The 15618-nt window shown below is 32.2% G+C and overlaps 1 protein-coding gene and 2 long non-coding RNA genes across 4 annotated transcripts; 2 read left to right on the forward strand and 1 right to left on the reverse strand.

The window, feature by feature from the left end:
- Positions 1 to 1724: 1724 nt before the first annotated feature.
- Positions 1725 to 4393, forward strand: LOC120069463. 2 transcript variants are annotated; one of them, XR_005479545.1, is made up of 3 exons: positions 1725 to 2095; positions 2177 to 2258; positions 3874 to 4393. It is a non-coding gene; the product is annotated as an uncharacterized LOC120069463 (long non-coding RNA). The 2 variants fall into 2 exon arrangements; XR_005479544.1 differs by lacking the exon at positions 3874 to 4393 and having other exon boundaries at positions 2177 to 2460.
- Positions 4394 to 6685: 2292 nt separating this feature from the next.
- Positions 6686 to 8236, forward strand: LOC120077352 (MADS-box protein SVP-like). Its single transcript, XM_039031238.1, has one exon. The coding sequence runs from the start codon at positions 7145 to 7147 to the stop codon at positions 8234 to 8236; it is 1092 nt and encodes a 363-aa protein (XP_038887166.1). The 5' UTR covers positions 6686 to 7144.
- Positions 8236 to 11529, reverse strand: LOC120069468. Its single transcript, XR_005479549.1, has 3 exons — positions 11410 to 11529; positions 10444 to 11056; positions 8236 to 10315 (listed from the first exon to the last, which is right to left on the reverse strand). It is a non-coding gene; the product is annotated as an uncharacterized LOC120069468 (long non-coding RNA).
- Between the last annotated feature and the right edge of the window lie 4089 nt (positions 11530 to 15618).

Consider the following 15618-nt stretch of genomic DNA (forward strand, 5'->3'; position numbering starts at 1 on the left):
GTTACACAAGGTTTTTCACAAAAACCTGGTATTAATTATGAGGAGACGTATTATCCGATGGTTGATGTAATTACACTAAGATACTTAATTGGTCTGACTGTGTATGAAAATCTTGACATGCATCTTATGGATATAATCACAACATATTTATATGGATCTCTTGATTATGATATTTATATGAGAATCCCAAAAGGATTTAAGGTACCTGAAACATATAGATCAAATTCTCATAAATTGTATTCAATAAAGTTACAGAGATTGCTATATAGATTGAAACAATCAAGACAAATGTGGTACAATCACCTGAGTGGATATTTGTTGAAAGAAGGATATCAAAACAATCCAATATGTCCACGTGTTTTTATAAAGAAATCATAATCAGGATTTGCTATTATAATTATACATGTTGATGACTTAAATATAATTGAGACTCCTAAATAGCTTTCAAAAGCAATAGATTATCTTAAAAAAAAATTGAGATGAAAGATCTCGAAAAAATAAAATTTTGCCTTGACTTGCATATTGAGCATTTAACATATGAGATATTTGTTTATCAGTCAACCTATGCAAGAAAAGTTTTGAAAAAAAAAATATATGGATAAAGCATATCCATTGAACATTCCAATGGAAGTTCATTCACTAGATGTGAAGAAAGATATATTTCACTCTTAAGATGATAACGAAGAACTTCATGGTCCGAAAGTACCATATCTTAGTGCAATTGGTGTACTTATGTATCTTGCTAATAATATAAGACCAGATATTGCATTTTCAATAAAATTATTAGCTAGTTAGAGTTAATTCTCTCACAAAAAGATATTCTAACGAAATTAAGCATATACTCTGTTATCTTTGGGAACAATCGATATGAGTTTTTTTTATTTAAATAAATCAAATTTTGATTTAGTTGGTTATGCAGATTCTGGATATATATCTGATCCACACAAAACAATATCTTAAACATATTATCTGTTTACATGTGAAGGAACTGCTATATCATGACTATTGGTGAAACAGACCATAACGCCTATTTCCTCAAATCATGCTGAAATTCTTACAATTCACGAGGATTAAGGTCGGCAAAAAAACCCGCGGAGCAGATCCCCGTGGGGTTCTGACCCGTTCGGGTCGAGGATGGGGACAAACCGGGGAAAATATTCAGGGTTCCATCCGAAGACATGACGGGAACAGGGACGGTATCCCCACCCCGACCCCGACCCCGATTGTTATATTTATATTTTTAATATATAAAAAAATTGGTATATTTATAATTATATATATGTTTACTCTTTATTATTCAACCAATGGCCCAAACTTAAAAACTAAAAAAATCCCTAAACTAAACACTATTCAACCCTAAATTAAAAAGCCCACTACACCAAAAAGTTTCCCTCTCCACCTTCCTCTCTGTTCTGCCGAAGACCGAAGTTAGAGACTCAGAAGTGCCCTACCGCCAGCCGCCAGCGCCTACCCTCCTTACCTATCGAGTACGAGCACCGACTACCGTGTCGTCTGCCTGCCGTGCATCTGTGAGTTCGTGAGCTGAGCGTCTGGTCGGTCGGCCGTCTAGTTGTTGCGTCTGGCCATCTGGGTCTGGTTGTTGCCTACCGTGCGTCTGTGAACCGAGCGTCTGGTGCGTCTGTGGGTGAAGGGCGAAGCGACTGGACTGAAGCCAAACTCCGAAGGGTCTGGCCGGCCATATGAAGCCGAACTCCGAGCGTCTGGTGCGTCTGTGGGTGAAGGGCGAAGCGACTGGACTGAAGCCAAACTCCGAAGGGTCTGGCCGGCCATCTGGTTGTTGCGTCTGGCCATCTGGGTGAGCGTGAGGGAAGACCAAGCGTCTGGCCGTCTGGGTGTTGCGTCTAGCCGTCTGGGTGAGCGTGAAGGAAGACCGAGCGTTTGGGTGAAGACTGAAGGCGACTGCCGACTGGCCGTGTCTGGGTGTTGAGTGAAGGAAGACCAAGCATTTGGGTGAAGACTGAAGGCGACTGTGGACTGGCCGTGTCTAGGTGTTGTGTGAGCCATTTGAGTTCGCTTTGGAAAAGCTTAAGAACTAGACGTAATTAGTAATATCTAACAAGACTGTCCGTTCAAGGTAATACATGAGTCTACTTTTAAGACCGTCCATTTAAAAAATAGAAGTATATATTTTGATTGTTTTGTTTTTCATTTGAAGTGAAGAAGACTTTGTGTTGTTTTGAGAGGCGAGATCTATCCGTTCAAGGCTTCAAGCCGCTACCATCGGAGATCTGTTGCCGGTAAAAATTCCTTTGCCATTTGAAAAGTATGTTTGTGTATGTTTGAATATTTTGAATTTTAGGTTTGAATATGTTTGAAAAATATGTTTTAATGCTTTGAATTTTGGGGTTTAATATGTTTGAAAAGTATCTCCATAATTCTAATGGAATGCTTTTGCCGTTTGAATTTTAATTCTAAGATATTGTTTGAATGCTTTGAATATGTTTAAATGCTTTGAAATTTAAGTCCAAGTCTAAAGAGGGTTTTTAAATTAAATCTTTGGCAGGTTGAAAACAATGTCTTCATCACCTTTTACTAATAAAGATTCTCCAAGTCCAATTTCAGATTCAACCCCAAATTCTGGCCCCAAATTTAACTCCATACTCTTCGAATGATGATAATTGAATAAATAGATGAAGTAGACAAGACGATTTGTAATTATTGCAAATGAAAATTAGGGGTGATAGTAAAAATGGAAACAAACATTTGCATGACCATATTAAGATATGCCCATAAAAAGAACAAAAGGACATACGAAAATCCCTATTGAATCCTAATAGAGAGAATAACAATACATTGAGTTTATATAACTTTGATTAGGAAAGCTGCAAAAAAAACATTAGATAGGATGATAATAAAACATGAATATATCCTCTCATAATAGTTGAGCACGAATGTTTTAGGAAATTTTGTAATATCATCCAACCATTGTTTAAGATGGTGTCAATAAACACAATAAAGAAAGATATTTTGAAAATTTATGAGACTGAAAAGTTGAAAATCATGACATTGTTGAATGAGATCAAAGGAAAAATTGTCCTTACAATGGACATGTGGACTTTCAACCACTAAACAAAAGGTTATATGGCTGTCACTGTTTTGCAAAACAAAATAATCAAGTTTATATATGCCCCTTCTCCACACACTTCTGAGATGCTTTATGAAGAAATAATAGAATGTCTTTTAGACTGGCATTTGATTGAAAATTGTCATCTGTAACTAAAGATAATTGTAGTACAAATGACTTCATGGTTAATATGCTTGTTGATAGTTTGTGTGGAAACTTAATATTGGATGAGAGTTTATTTCATATGCGGTGTTGTGCTCATATTCTGAACTTAATTGTGAAAGATGGGTTGATAGTGATAGGAGATGAGATTTGAGGAAACAACTCGACAGTTGAATGTTTATGATGGTCAGATGTTGAGTCTTGATTGTTGTACTAGGTGGAATTTTGCATATTTTATGTTAGCCACTGCATTAAAGTACAAGGAGTGTTTGCCTTTGGATCAAGATTGAGTATTAGTAAAAGAGATATGTGAGAAACTGAAAATATTTCATCACATGACTGAAATATTTTCTGATCCAAATATCCTACTGCTAATCTCTTTTCTCCAAAAATTTGTAAATTGAAATTGGCTATTTCTGAGCGGACGAATTCTGGCATTTAAGAGATAAGAGACATGGCTTCAAATATGATTTCAAAGTTTGATAAGTATTGGAAGAAAATTCATGGGATAATAGCTGCAGTTTTAGATACACGTTACAAATTGAAGTTGATTGAGTTTTACTTCCTTAGAATTTACGGGGATAGTTTTTTTCTTGAAGTGGAAATGATTAAAAAAATTTGTTCAGATTTGGAAACGGAATATCAGCTAAAGCATGAAGGTGAAGGTGATGATTACCACTCTAAAAATTTAGATGGAACCTCACAAAATATAGAATTTGATGATTTTAATGATTATGACTTATTTGTATCAAATTCTAATAATATGAATTAGAAGCAGCTTTTGAATTGTAAGCTCACATCGTAACAAACTTCATTCGAAGAGGCTTTGATGTGAGCTCAAAATTTGATTGCAAATGAAGTTTTGACATGCTAGTTTGTTTATTTTTGTTTTACCTCTTTTTAGCATTTAATATTTTAATAAATATTTTCTTTTATTACAAATATTTGACAATATAAGTTACTAGCACGAGAAAAGAAATTATTTTGTGGTTTAGCTTTTTTTTTGACATTATTTGTTAATTACATTTTAAATGTAATGAATAATACTCACAACTAAGGATGGGATGATGCCAAGAAAGGAGAAAGATTTGAATGTGAAGTCATTGTTGAAGAAAGAAAGACGAGCTTTATTGAATTTTAAGTTGTAAACTTATTTGAATGTATAAGACGTTTGCCTTTAATTGACTTCTTTATTCAAACTTTATTGAATTTTAAGGTGTAAACTTATTTAATGGATTTGTTAGCTTTTAAATTGTCAATTGTGTTTATTTCATAGATTAGTCTATTGTTTTTTGTTTATTTTTTGTGGACTAGTCAAATTTTAAATAAAATCACTTGAATTAAAAAAATGAGGAATTTGATAAACTTATTTAATGGATTTTTTGTGGACTAATCAAATTTTAAATAAAATTAAATTTTAAATCAAATTTTAATTAAAAAAATGGGGAATCCCCACGAGAAAACGGGGAATGGGGCCCGCGGGACCCCGTTTCTTCGACGGAAAATCCCCACCCCCGTCGGTGGGGGTGGGGGTAGGGATGGGGGAGAATTTCCCCACGGGGTTGGGGACGGGGATGCCCCACCCCGCCCCGTTCTCGTTGCCAACCTTAACGAGGCTAGTCGATAATGTAATATGGCTAAGGTCAATGACTCAGCACATTCGTGAAACGTGTGGCTTGTCTTCTAATAAAAATCTAACAACAATATTATACATAAAACATATTTCACCGAAGCTTTTTTATTTACAAATGCATTACCAACCACAACTTTTGAAAAATTGATGCAAAATATTAGAATATATACTTTTTTTTTTATTTTTTTATTTTGCTGGGATTTTTTTCCATTTGGTTTTTTCTAGTAACGTTTTAACGAGACATATTTCATATATATATATATGAGCATCTAAGGGGAGTATTATAAATATCGTAAAAATAGATGTCCAATGCTTAGTGTCCTAAAAGCCACGTGTCATTTTTCATTTTTCATATTGTTCACGTGCCTTGTAATAATTCATGTTTGGTGTTCATGTAAGTCCACATCATACTTGCCACTTTGTCTATAAATAATGACATTTGGTGGATCTCAAAATTATGTATATTGGTGAGAATAAAAAGAAAATTTCATATATTTCCTATTTCCATAAAATCATATTTTCTATTTCTATTATTCCATAAAATTATATTATATTATTTTCTCCATATCCGTTGTGCTCTAATTGTGTTCCTTAATTTTACAACAATTGTGACATTTTTATAATAATAGAATTCTTTTGCTATTTTTCAAGACGTAAAATTAAAATTGGTCATTTATCTTCTTAGTCTTTATTTAACTCCCTAAGCTTTCAAATTAACTATTTGTTACTTGTATTTTAAATTTTTACAATGACTTAATTTTGATGACATGATTTCATGACCAACAAACTGGGGACAAGATTGGCCAAAGTCAATTAAGTAGAAAAGTAACGGAAAAAAAAGTTTAAAAGTTTGAAGACTATAACAAAAATTATGAAAGCTTATTCATATAGATAGAACAAACTTAAAGTTTGAAAACAATCGAAACTTAAACATTTTATCTATTTGGACCAATCTTAATTTTATAGCCAAAACGAGTATAGTCATTGGTACTTTGTTAGTGACTAAGAAGTCGTGTTTCAATTTTGTAATCTATATTGTACTAAAAAAATTAATTATATTCCTAAACTTTTTATATAATTAAGAAAAGGAAAAATATCAATTTGCACTACTAAACTTTAGGGATGGTATCCATTTAATTCCTAAACGAATAGTTGTATCAATATAGGCTCTAAACTTTTGTATGTGTATCAATTTACAACCTCCATTGCATCCGTTTAAGTTAACTTCGTATGAAACTTATAATTAATGAAATCCCCAAGTTTCTATAAATGAATCAATTTAGATTCTCGGTCAAAATTTCATTTGAGAATTGTTCATGCAATTACTTTAAACATCCATTTTGTAAGATTAATATTTGAAGAAGTCTATACACGTTTGAGAATTAATGCATAGTTAGTTTCAAAGATAATTGCAATTAAGGGGTTTAAATTGACTAGTTTATGAAATTTAAGAGTTTAGTTAACTCAAATTATAAGTTTTAGACGATATTGGTTGAACGAAATTTGGAGGAATATGTAATCAAAAGACACCGTTGGTAGTAGCAGAGTGCGTGGAAAAAAAGAAAAAGAAAAAACACAATCACCAATCGCTAGTGGTGAAAATCGAAAACGTGTCAAGGTCAAATCATATATTGTGTGCAAACCGATTCAACTGACCTGAATTTGGACGAGTTTGTGGACAATTTTTTTTTAAAGAGTATTTGAAATGGAAAAGGAGGGACAGAGCCAAAATTACCAAAATATTACATATGGAAGGGAAGAAGGAATAGATAATAATGGATTTCAAAATCAAAGGCAATCACAATCTCATGATTTCTTCATAACAATCTTGGAATGATTTTTATCAAATTCCAAAATAGAACCAAAAAGGGGGAAAAAGAAAACCCAGAAGAAACAGAGGAAAAAAAAAACAATGTAAATTATAATCCCCCCCAAAAAATCTATTTAACATAATATTCAAAAACGGTCAACAGTTGACCGGCGGGAAATTAAAGAATGCCTGGCGCGCAAATAAACGGCAAGAAGACGACGGACGGAAATTTAACCGTTAAAGAAGACCGACGCGCAATTAACCGGTAAGAGGGTGATCGGAAGGGTATAGGAAGATGACCGGCGCGTAACATAAACGGTAAGAAGATGACCGGAAATTGCAGACCCATTCCAATTGGTGACTGGCGAACGCAGACCCATTCCATTTGGTTCAATCTATTTCTCTCGTTTCTCTCTGTTTTACTCTGTTTGTGGTTTCGTGAGATTGAAGAACAATGGGCAGAGGAACATTGAACCTTAAACTGATTCCCAACCTCAAATCTCGGAGAACAACCTTTGTAAAGAGGAAGAAAAGCCTAATGAAGAAGGCCTACGAGCTTTCCACCCTTTGCGATGTTCAAACCTGCGTTTTCATCGCTTCTGACTGTGACCCATCAACCCACTTCGAAACTTGGCCTCCCAATCACGATCAAATCCACTCTATGATCCGTTCATATAAATCTCATTCTTTCCCCAAACTATCCCGCAACTCTTATAATCTCCACCAATTTTTCTCTCATCGTATGAACAAAATCGCAACAGAGACGTCTAAGCTTCGTCACAACGTTGACAAATTCAAGGATCGCCACCTCGATTCTCTATCTGAACATCAATTGGAGGAGTTGTTGGCTTCTCTGGATTCCAAAATTGGAGTTGTAGACGGCATGATTCAGTTTATGGAGGCTGATTATGATCACTTGATTGAGGAAGTATCTGGATTTTCGAGTATTGACACACCATCATTCCTTCCTTCTGAAACAAAGGAAACCCCTGAATTAGACATAACGGAGTGGTTGATTGGGACAAATGGGCTTGAATACAATGTCGAGGAGTTCATGGAGACCGATAACGGTCACTTGATTGAGGAAACATCCGGAATTTTAAGCATTGACACACCATCATTCAGTCCTTTTGAAACAGAGGAACTCGACATATCGGAGTTGTTAATTGGGCCAAATGGGCTTGAATACAATGTCGAGGAGTTCGTGGAGGCCAATAATGATCACTTGATTGAGGAAGCATCTAGAATTTCAGGCATTAACACACCATCATTCAGTCCTTTCGAAACAGAGGAACTCGGCATATCAGAGTTGTTGATTGGGACAAATGGGCTTGAATACAATGTCGAGAAGCTCATGGAGGCCAATAACGATCACTTGATTGAGGAAGCATCTGCAATTTCAAGCATTAACACACCATCATTCAGTCCTTTCGAAACAGAGGAACTCGACATATCGGAGTTGTTGATTGAGCCAGATGGGTTTGAATACAATGTCGAGGATTTTCAATCTCTGTTAGAGGACGAGCTTGTCGGAACCCTGGTTTAGAACAATCCCTTTAAGTTTGATTACGAACTCATTACATAGTTTTTCCATGAGAGTTTTCTTGCTCTCTCTTTCTCTATCTACATTCTTCTTTGTAAATATATTGATTTTAGTATAATGGAAATGAAGCTTCAATTTCCAAACTTTCCTCTCTTATCAACTCTAATTTTCTAACGAGATTTATTGGTGAGATAGAACTTATACGAAAATAAATTCCAATTAGCAATGTGATTATTTAAAGTGAGGCGGGAAGAGAACATCTAACAGCAAACAAAAATTTAAAGGCATAAATAGCAAAGTCTTTCTTATGATTTTACCACAATGCAATCAGTACATACCATTACCTTATTATTATGATGCCTTCAGAGAGCAACTTCCACCTTCGCACAAAAAAAAAAAAAAAAAAATGGCATTCTTAACAAGTGAGATAATCTTTTAGTTGCGACAATGCTCAATTTCTCCATCAATATCAATTATCAATACACTAGCTCCCTATCCATTGCCATCAACATGGACTCCTAACAATTCTTCCCGGACAGCCACCACACCTGATCAGTTCTAATACCACTTTTTCTGAAGGGTATGTGAAATGAGATTAACTTTGAGGAATTTTATTAACCTCAAAAGATGAATTGCAAAGGTATCTGGTAATGGATCCATCTAGATTGCGTTTAACACGAAACACCCATTTATTTCCAGTAATATTTTTGCCAGTTGGTAAGGGAACTAAATCCCAAGTCCCCTGTCTTTGTGAGGCAGTAAACTCACCAGCCATGGCAAGAAGAGGTAAAATAGAATTTGAAGACTTGGAAGAATTATTTTCAACAGTAGAAGTAATGGAAGTCTTGGAATTGATAGTTTTGCTGACAAAAGGAAATGTATCTTCATAAACAATGACATGTCTCATTGTAATGAGTTTGTCAGTCTCAGGATTGTAAGAAACATAACCTTTGGTTGTTTGGGTATCTCCAAGGAAGACAAATTGAGAAGTTTTGGGTTGAAGTTTATGGTCATTGGTAAGGTTTGAGGAGAGGATAACAAGATTAACCAAAGGTTTTTAGGTGATTAATGTAAGAAGAAGAGTTGAAAAGTTTTTCATACGGAGATATATTATTCAATTTGGAAGAAGGAGGTCTATTTATTAGGTAAGTAGTAGCAGTGGAAAAGGCATGGTATCAAAATTTTAGAGGTAAGGAAGCATGAGATAGTAAAGTGATGGCCATTTCAGTTAGATGACGATGTCTTTACTCTGCAGCACCATTTTATTGAAGGGGTATAAGGACAAGAAGTTTGATAAATAATGCCTTGGTTCTGTCTAAAGTGCTCTGCTACCATAATAAACTCTTAGAACTAAGTTATTCAGTTATCATATCAGTTACCAATAATTCTTGCATGAACAAAACTCCTTTAAAGTGATGACAACAATGTTGATCCCTCAATACAATTTGATGGCAAAAAGCCTAGGAGATAAATTTTGCATTGTGTGACAGTCATTGCATGTTCAAAGGGTGTTTTCACTGTTCTGATTGCTATTGCTGGACTAAAATAATAACCCCAAATGCAATAACTAGCTTTTCCTTATGTCTAAACAAAGTGATTTCCTTCTCTTCTTCATTGACATCCAGTAACACTTCATTTGTGTCTGGTGATTAACCTTCCAACTTTAACTTCATAGCCAATTGATCTAAGAAGACTTAAATTGCATCCATGTTAGGGTGTGTATTATCTCATGCAAATAATTCATGAAAATTTTTCATCATGCCCCTAATCTCAAGCACATCATCCCATCATGGTTAGGTTGAAGCTCAATCGACTTCCTTCCCACTGTTCTTCCAATTTCACTATCATCATTTTCTCATTGCCACAAGTGTACCGACATTGAGAGCAACAGAGAATATGGTTGAGAAGTTTCCTCTGCTTCTTGAAGCTTACGAACAGGTCCTAAAAGATCAATCATGCATGCATATTGCTTGATATTGGATTTTATCTTGTGATCATAAATCATAGACAAGCCAACTGCTCCACAAATGTTATATCATTTGACATCTTCTAATATGAGAAAATGTACCTTTCTACCAACCCCTACATGGCCAATCCAAGAATTACAGAATTCCAAGTCAAAACTCCTTTCTAAAGTATCCCATGATAACATATAGAGAACTTTTAACACATCCACAATTTATATACATGCCAATGAGGATGGTACGTACCTAGCATGACATTAAGAGTAAGAAAACTCTTCTTATATAGTAATTCCCCTGTTCAAGAGTAGCCAACCAAGCACACACAGATACTACACTTGCTAAAATGGTCTCACTCGGCTTTAGGCCATTTATGTGCATTTCTTCAAAAAGGTGAAGTCTAGTAAGAATGGCCATTTCAGGCATATCCCGATATCAGAAAAGTCCAAAACACAACAAATTTTTAGGACATAGAACTAAATAAGGGTTTGGTATTTTCAACTGAATCACATTTTAATTACCCAGAGATCAAAGAGTTCAAACATATTTGGTCTAGAAAGTGAGCTTCATCAAATAGTCACCCCTCCTCCATTACATCTCCTTATTCTTTAATAGATATGAATCAAAGAGAAAAATCGAAGGTTAATATAAGAATCAATTACAAATTTGAAGCCAAATTATGAATCAATTTCCCCACACATTAATAATCAGTAAATTTGTACAAACATTTCGAGCACTAACTGCTACAATCTCATCCACCACAACTCTAGATTTATGCATTCCAACCAATGTTATACCTACTCAGAAATCTCATTCTGCTCGTAGCAAGCGATTAGTGCACTCCAAGTAACTATATCTTTGTCTGGCATTTCATCAGACAGTTAATAAGCCCATTGATTGCAAACAGAACATTCATTGAATTCTAAGAATTAAACTTCTTTCTCTCTAGCATTGATCACATAAATACTGAATTGACATCGAATCCAAAACAGAAGATTCATCAAACACCTTGTGCGTGTCAGTCATATTCAAGCAACTATAAAAACAATTAATGGAAGTATTTTGAACATAAACATGTGAATCGAAATTCAACTCCAAAACATGATTATGCAATAAACGATTAGATCAGCAGCTGAATGCTGCAATAACATCGATTTGCAAAGATTCAAAGCAAAAGAAAGCAGGTTCAATCGAAAGAAATTCACGTAATGTTACCTTCAAACGCGCATTTCTGTTCTGTTTGGCAAAATGATTTCCGTCCAAACCAAAGTAATGGGTCTGTATGTGTTCGAAAACAACTCCCCTCTTTTTTCCCTTCTTAAATTTCAATTTTCATAATATTAATATCTCATTTATTTAATTACACATATTCTAATTTTTATACTCTCCAAAAAAAAAAATAATAATAAATAAAAAAAATAAATAAAAATTGCATGCATTGTAAATGGTAGGTTTAAGTAGTCTATGTATTTTCTATTTTGGTTTATTTTCATCTTTATACTTATTTTGGTTCTTTACTTTCAAATATGGTTCATTTTAGTTTTTGTATTTTTAAAATATCATTTCCGTCTCTCCATTTTCATATTCATTCCAAAAATAATTTGTCATTTGCTTAAAAAAAATTATTCTATTCTTTTGAAAGTTGTAATATTATTTTTTACCTTTCATAAATATTTTAAATTGCTCTTATAGTAGAAATTTTTTAGGATTTTAAATGTGTTAAGTCTTAGAATGGATGTGACGGTAACTTAGAACGAGACATCGATATTATCGTCTAAATTTTCGTTGCAAATGACTACACACCATTTCAGGTTTTAATTTTCGTATAGTATATTAACAGATTTCTACTTCAAAGGTAATTTTAAAATGTTTATTAAAGGTCAAAAACAATTTTGCAACTTTCGAAATAATATGAGTATTTTTTTAAACAAATAGCAAAATTTAGGGGTTTTTTTAAATATAATTTAGACTCGATTTGGTAACCATTTAAAGCTCGCTTGATAATTTTTTTTTTTAAATTAAGTCTATAAAATCACTTTCTTTCATTGTTTTCTAGGTTTTGTTCTATACATTTCAGGAGCGTTTTCAAAATCAAATCTTCTTTTTTAAATTGAAAAAATTTGTTTTTGTTTTTGTTTTTGAAAATTAACTAAGAATTCAAATGTTTATATAGTACATATGCAAACCATGAGTAAAAATTAGGAGAAATCCAACATAAATTTCAAAACAAAAATAAAAAAATAAAAATGGTTACAGAATGATCTCTTAGTTTTTTAAGATTAAGTCTATAAAACTTATTCCAGTTCTCCATTTCTTGCTTTACTATCTATTTTCTATCAATATTTTAAAAAACTAAACTAATTTTTGAAAACTAAAAAAGTAGACCTCGTTATTTCATTTTTATTTTTGGTTTTTGAAAATTAAATTTATTTTCTCTCAATTTCTTACAATGATTTGTATTTTTTTCTTAAGTACAAGAGTTGAATTAATTCTTAACTAAATTCAAAAAAATAAAAAATATGTTTTTAAAAACTACTTTTAGTTTTCACTTTTTGTTTGGTTTTTGAAAACATTGGTAAAAAGTGGATAACAAATCAAGAAATTTAAAGGTTAAAGGAGCGTTTATAAGCTTAATTAAAAAAAAAAAGGTTACCAAACATAGTCATTGTTTTAAAACTTGTTATAAAAATCATTATAAAAAATAAAAAGGAAATATGCTTCATTTTTACCAAAAAAAAAAAAAAAAATCAAATGCTTATTAAAGGAGGTCTTAATTAACTTTTAATGAAAGTCCACCGACTATGATTGAAATCTTCAATTAATAAATGTGTTTTCCCCTTAAAAATATAATGTTTTGTTGACTACATGAACTTTCATATATGCCTTTAATAGGTTGTTCCTAATTTTCTTTTTTAAAGACTTGTTCTTGAATTTTAGGAACTTTACAATGGTTCTCTAAACTTCTAATTTTGTATACAATAGGATAGGTCTCTAAACGATTAAAATGTATAAAAGGATCCAAATTTTTTGGGTCTAATAAGTCACTAACATATTAACTCTTTTTTAAGATTAGTATTCAACTACTTTTTAAGATTAATAGATTTATTATACATAAAACTGAATGATGCATCTAATCATATCTAAACTTAAATTTTGTCAATAATAGATGACGGATCCAATATTAAACAAAATTTCGAAAGTTAAGGACTTAAGGACTTATTAAAGAAGCAAGAACCTACAACACGGAAAATTGTCTCTAAACTTGTAGTTTAATCTATTGTGCAACAAATAAAATGTAATGTCCCAGGCCAAAACATAGAATTGCACTAAATTAAGTATACTTATCTTTGAAGCTCTTATGATTGAGCCACTAAAAAAGAAAGATGCAACATGTCGGGTAACTTTCAATTCTTTTAGGTCTTTCTTAACCATACTCTTATATACTCAAGATCTTTCTTTTTTGGATGTGATCTTGGTTCATTTATGTACCCCTCATGAACTCAACTGTTACATAAAAATCACTTCAAGAAAATAAAAGTGATGTTAAAATTTTATAAGAAACATTGAAAATTAGTTTTCTAAAAGTTAGTGAGAGGACAACTACTTAAAACAGCACCAACACAATTCCCATGGAGAATAGAGGAAAACTAATGTGGGAAACAAGATGCTCAACATACTTCATACACTTCTTGAACAGAAGAAGAAGAAGATAGGACACCAAAATAATCGAAAACAATGCGAGCAAGCGAATGGGCTACAAAATTACAAAAACGAAAACAATTAATACGAGAAAAAAATACCCGCTTGCAATGCAATCTCTACCGTAACTTAGAGTTACTTTACAGTAACTTCAAAATTTGTATAATCACATCTTGAGGTTGTGCAACCAATCATACTTGTGATTAAAATCAATTATAGAAAATATAATAAAAAACCTAAATGTTTTAACTAAAAGAAAAAAAAAAAAGTTCAATTTTAACCTTAAAGTATCAATTTTAACTTCAAGCTTTCAAATTTATCATATTGAACCCAAAATTTTCTATTTGCTCTTAGAAGTTCAAGAGTCCAACCTACTCTTGACAAATTTGAAGGTTTCATATTTGATTTTTTACAAGTCGAATTATTGGTATGCGGGTAGAAATTATATCTTTTTTTAATATATGAAGTCATTCTAAAGAGATCCCTCCTTTTAATCTTCTTTTGTACTATTTTTTTTAATATAAGACATATTTGAGAATGATTTGAGTAATATATTCTCGATAAATCACTTTGAAGGTGGTTTTATATAATCGTGAGTGATTTTATTTTTAAAGAGAATTATTTTAAATTTAAAACAATTTCTTTCCTTTCATATTATTTTGTCATAAAACTTTAAGAAAAAAAAAAATATTTTCATTTTCATTTGTACCTCCCTAAAATCACCCTAAAATCATACACATTTCTTTAGGTTAGATTATCTAAAATTGGATGAAATTAAAATTTTATACCAAAATTTGATACATTAGCCATAAAAGGGGAGTCATGCATATGAACATATTTGGTGAAAATAATATCAAATTTGACACATTTGATAAAATATTTTGTAATTGGCACAAAAATAAAAACTTGCATTTGAATTTTATATATTAAAATGAATACCAAATTGAGGGAAGCCTTTAAAAGAAATATATATATATATATTTTAAAAAGTAAACATATCACGCCCATCACGTGTACCTTGCAAACCGACAGCGGTGGTATCTTCTTCACACTTTTGGTGCTTTCGAATGAATTTGGAATAAATCGAAAATTCAAATTCTTTAGAGCTACCAAATTAAATTACTAAGGTTAAGGTTAAAATATTATTTTAGTACCAATATTTTTAGGTCGGTTCAATTTTAATCTCTGAATTTTCAATAAATCTCAAATTTAAAGTTTGTTTGAAATACATTTTCAAGTGATTAAATAAAAAAAACAAGTGGTTTTGAGAACAATTTATGTGTTTGACAACTACCTAAAATGAATTTTGAAAAAAAAAAATGAGTTTATAAAATAAGTTGGTTTAAGATAAATACTTGAAACTAACTTTTAGATTAATGAATTTTAAATGTTTAATGGGTTAATCCACTTAATTTGTATGAAAAATTCTGGCACCACCTCCGATGACCGTCGACGGGCACCTCCGGCCACCCCTGGCGATCGGCAACCAACTCCGGCTACCAATGCTACTAGAGAATTCTTTTATGAAATTAATAAATGCATTTTTTTTTTTTTGTATATATAACAAATCAAACAAACTTTTACATAAAAACATTTTTGAAAAAGATTTGCCAAACACATTTATGTTTTTATTTTAAAGAGTTTTTATCGGAAGTGTTTAGATGAAAATGAGTTTTTCGAAAACATTTTTTCTTAAGTTTTTCTAAAGTCTTTCCAAACAGGCTT

This window comes from Benincasa hispida, chromosome 1 (assembly GCF_009727055.1).
Source record: "Benincasa hispida cultivar B227 chromosome 1, ASM972705v1, whole genome shotgun sequence".
Lineage (NCBI taxonomy): Eukaryota > Viridiplantae > Streptophyta > Magnoliopsida > Cucurbitales > Cucurbitaceae > Benincasa > Benincasa hispida.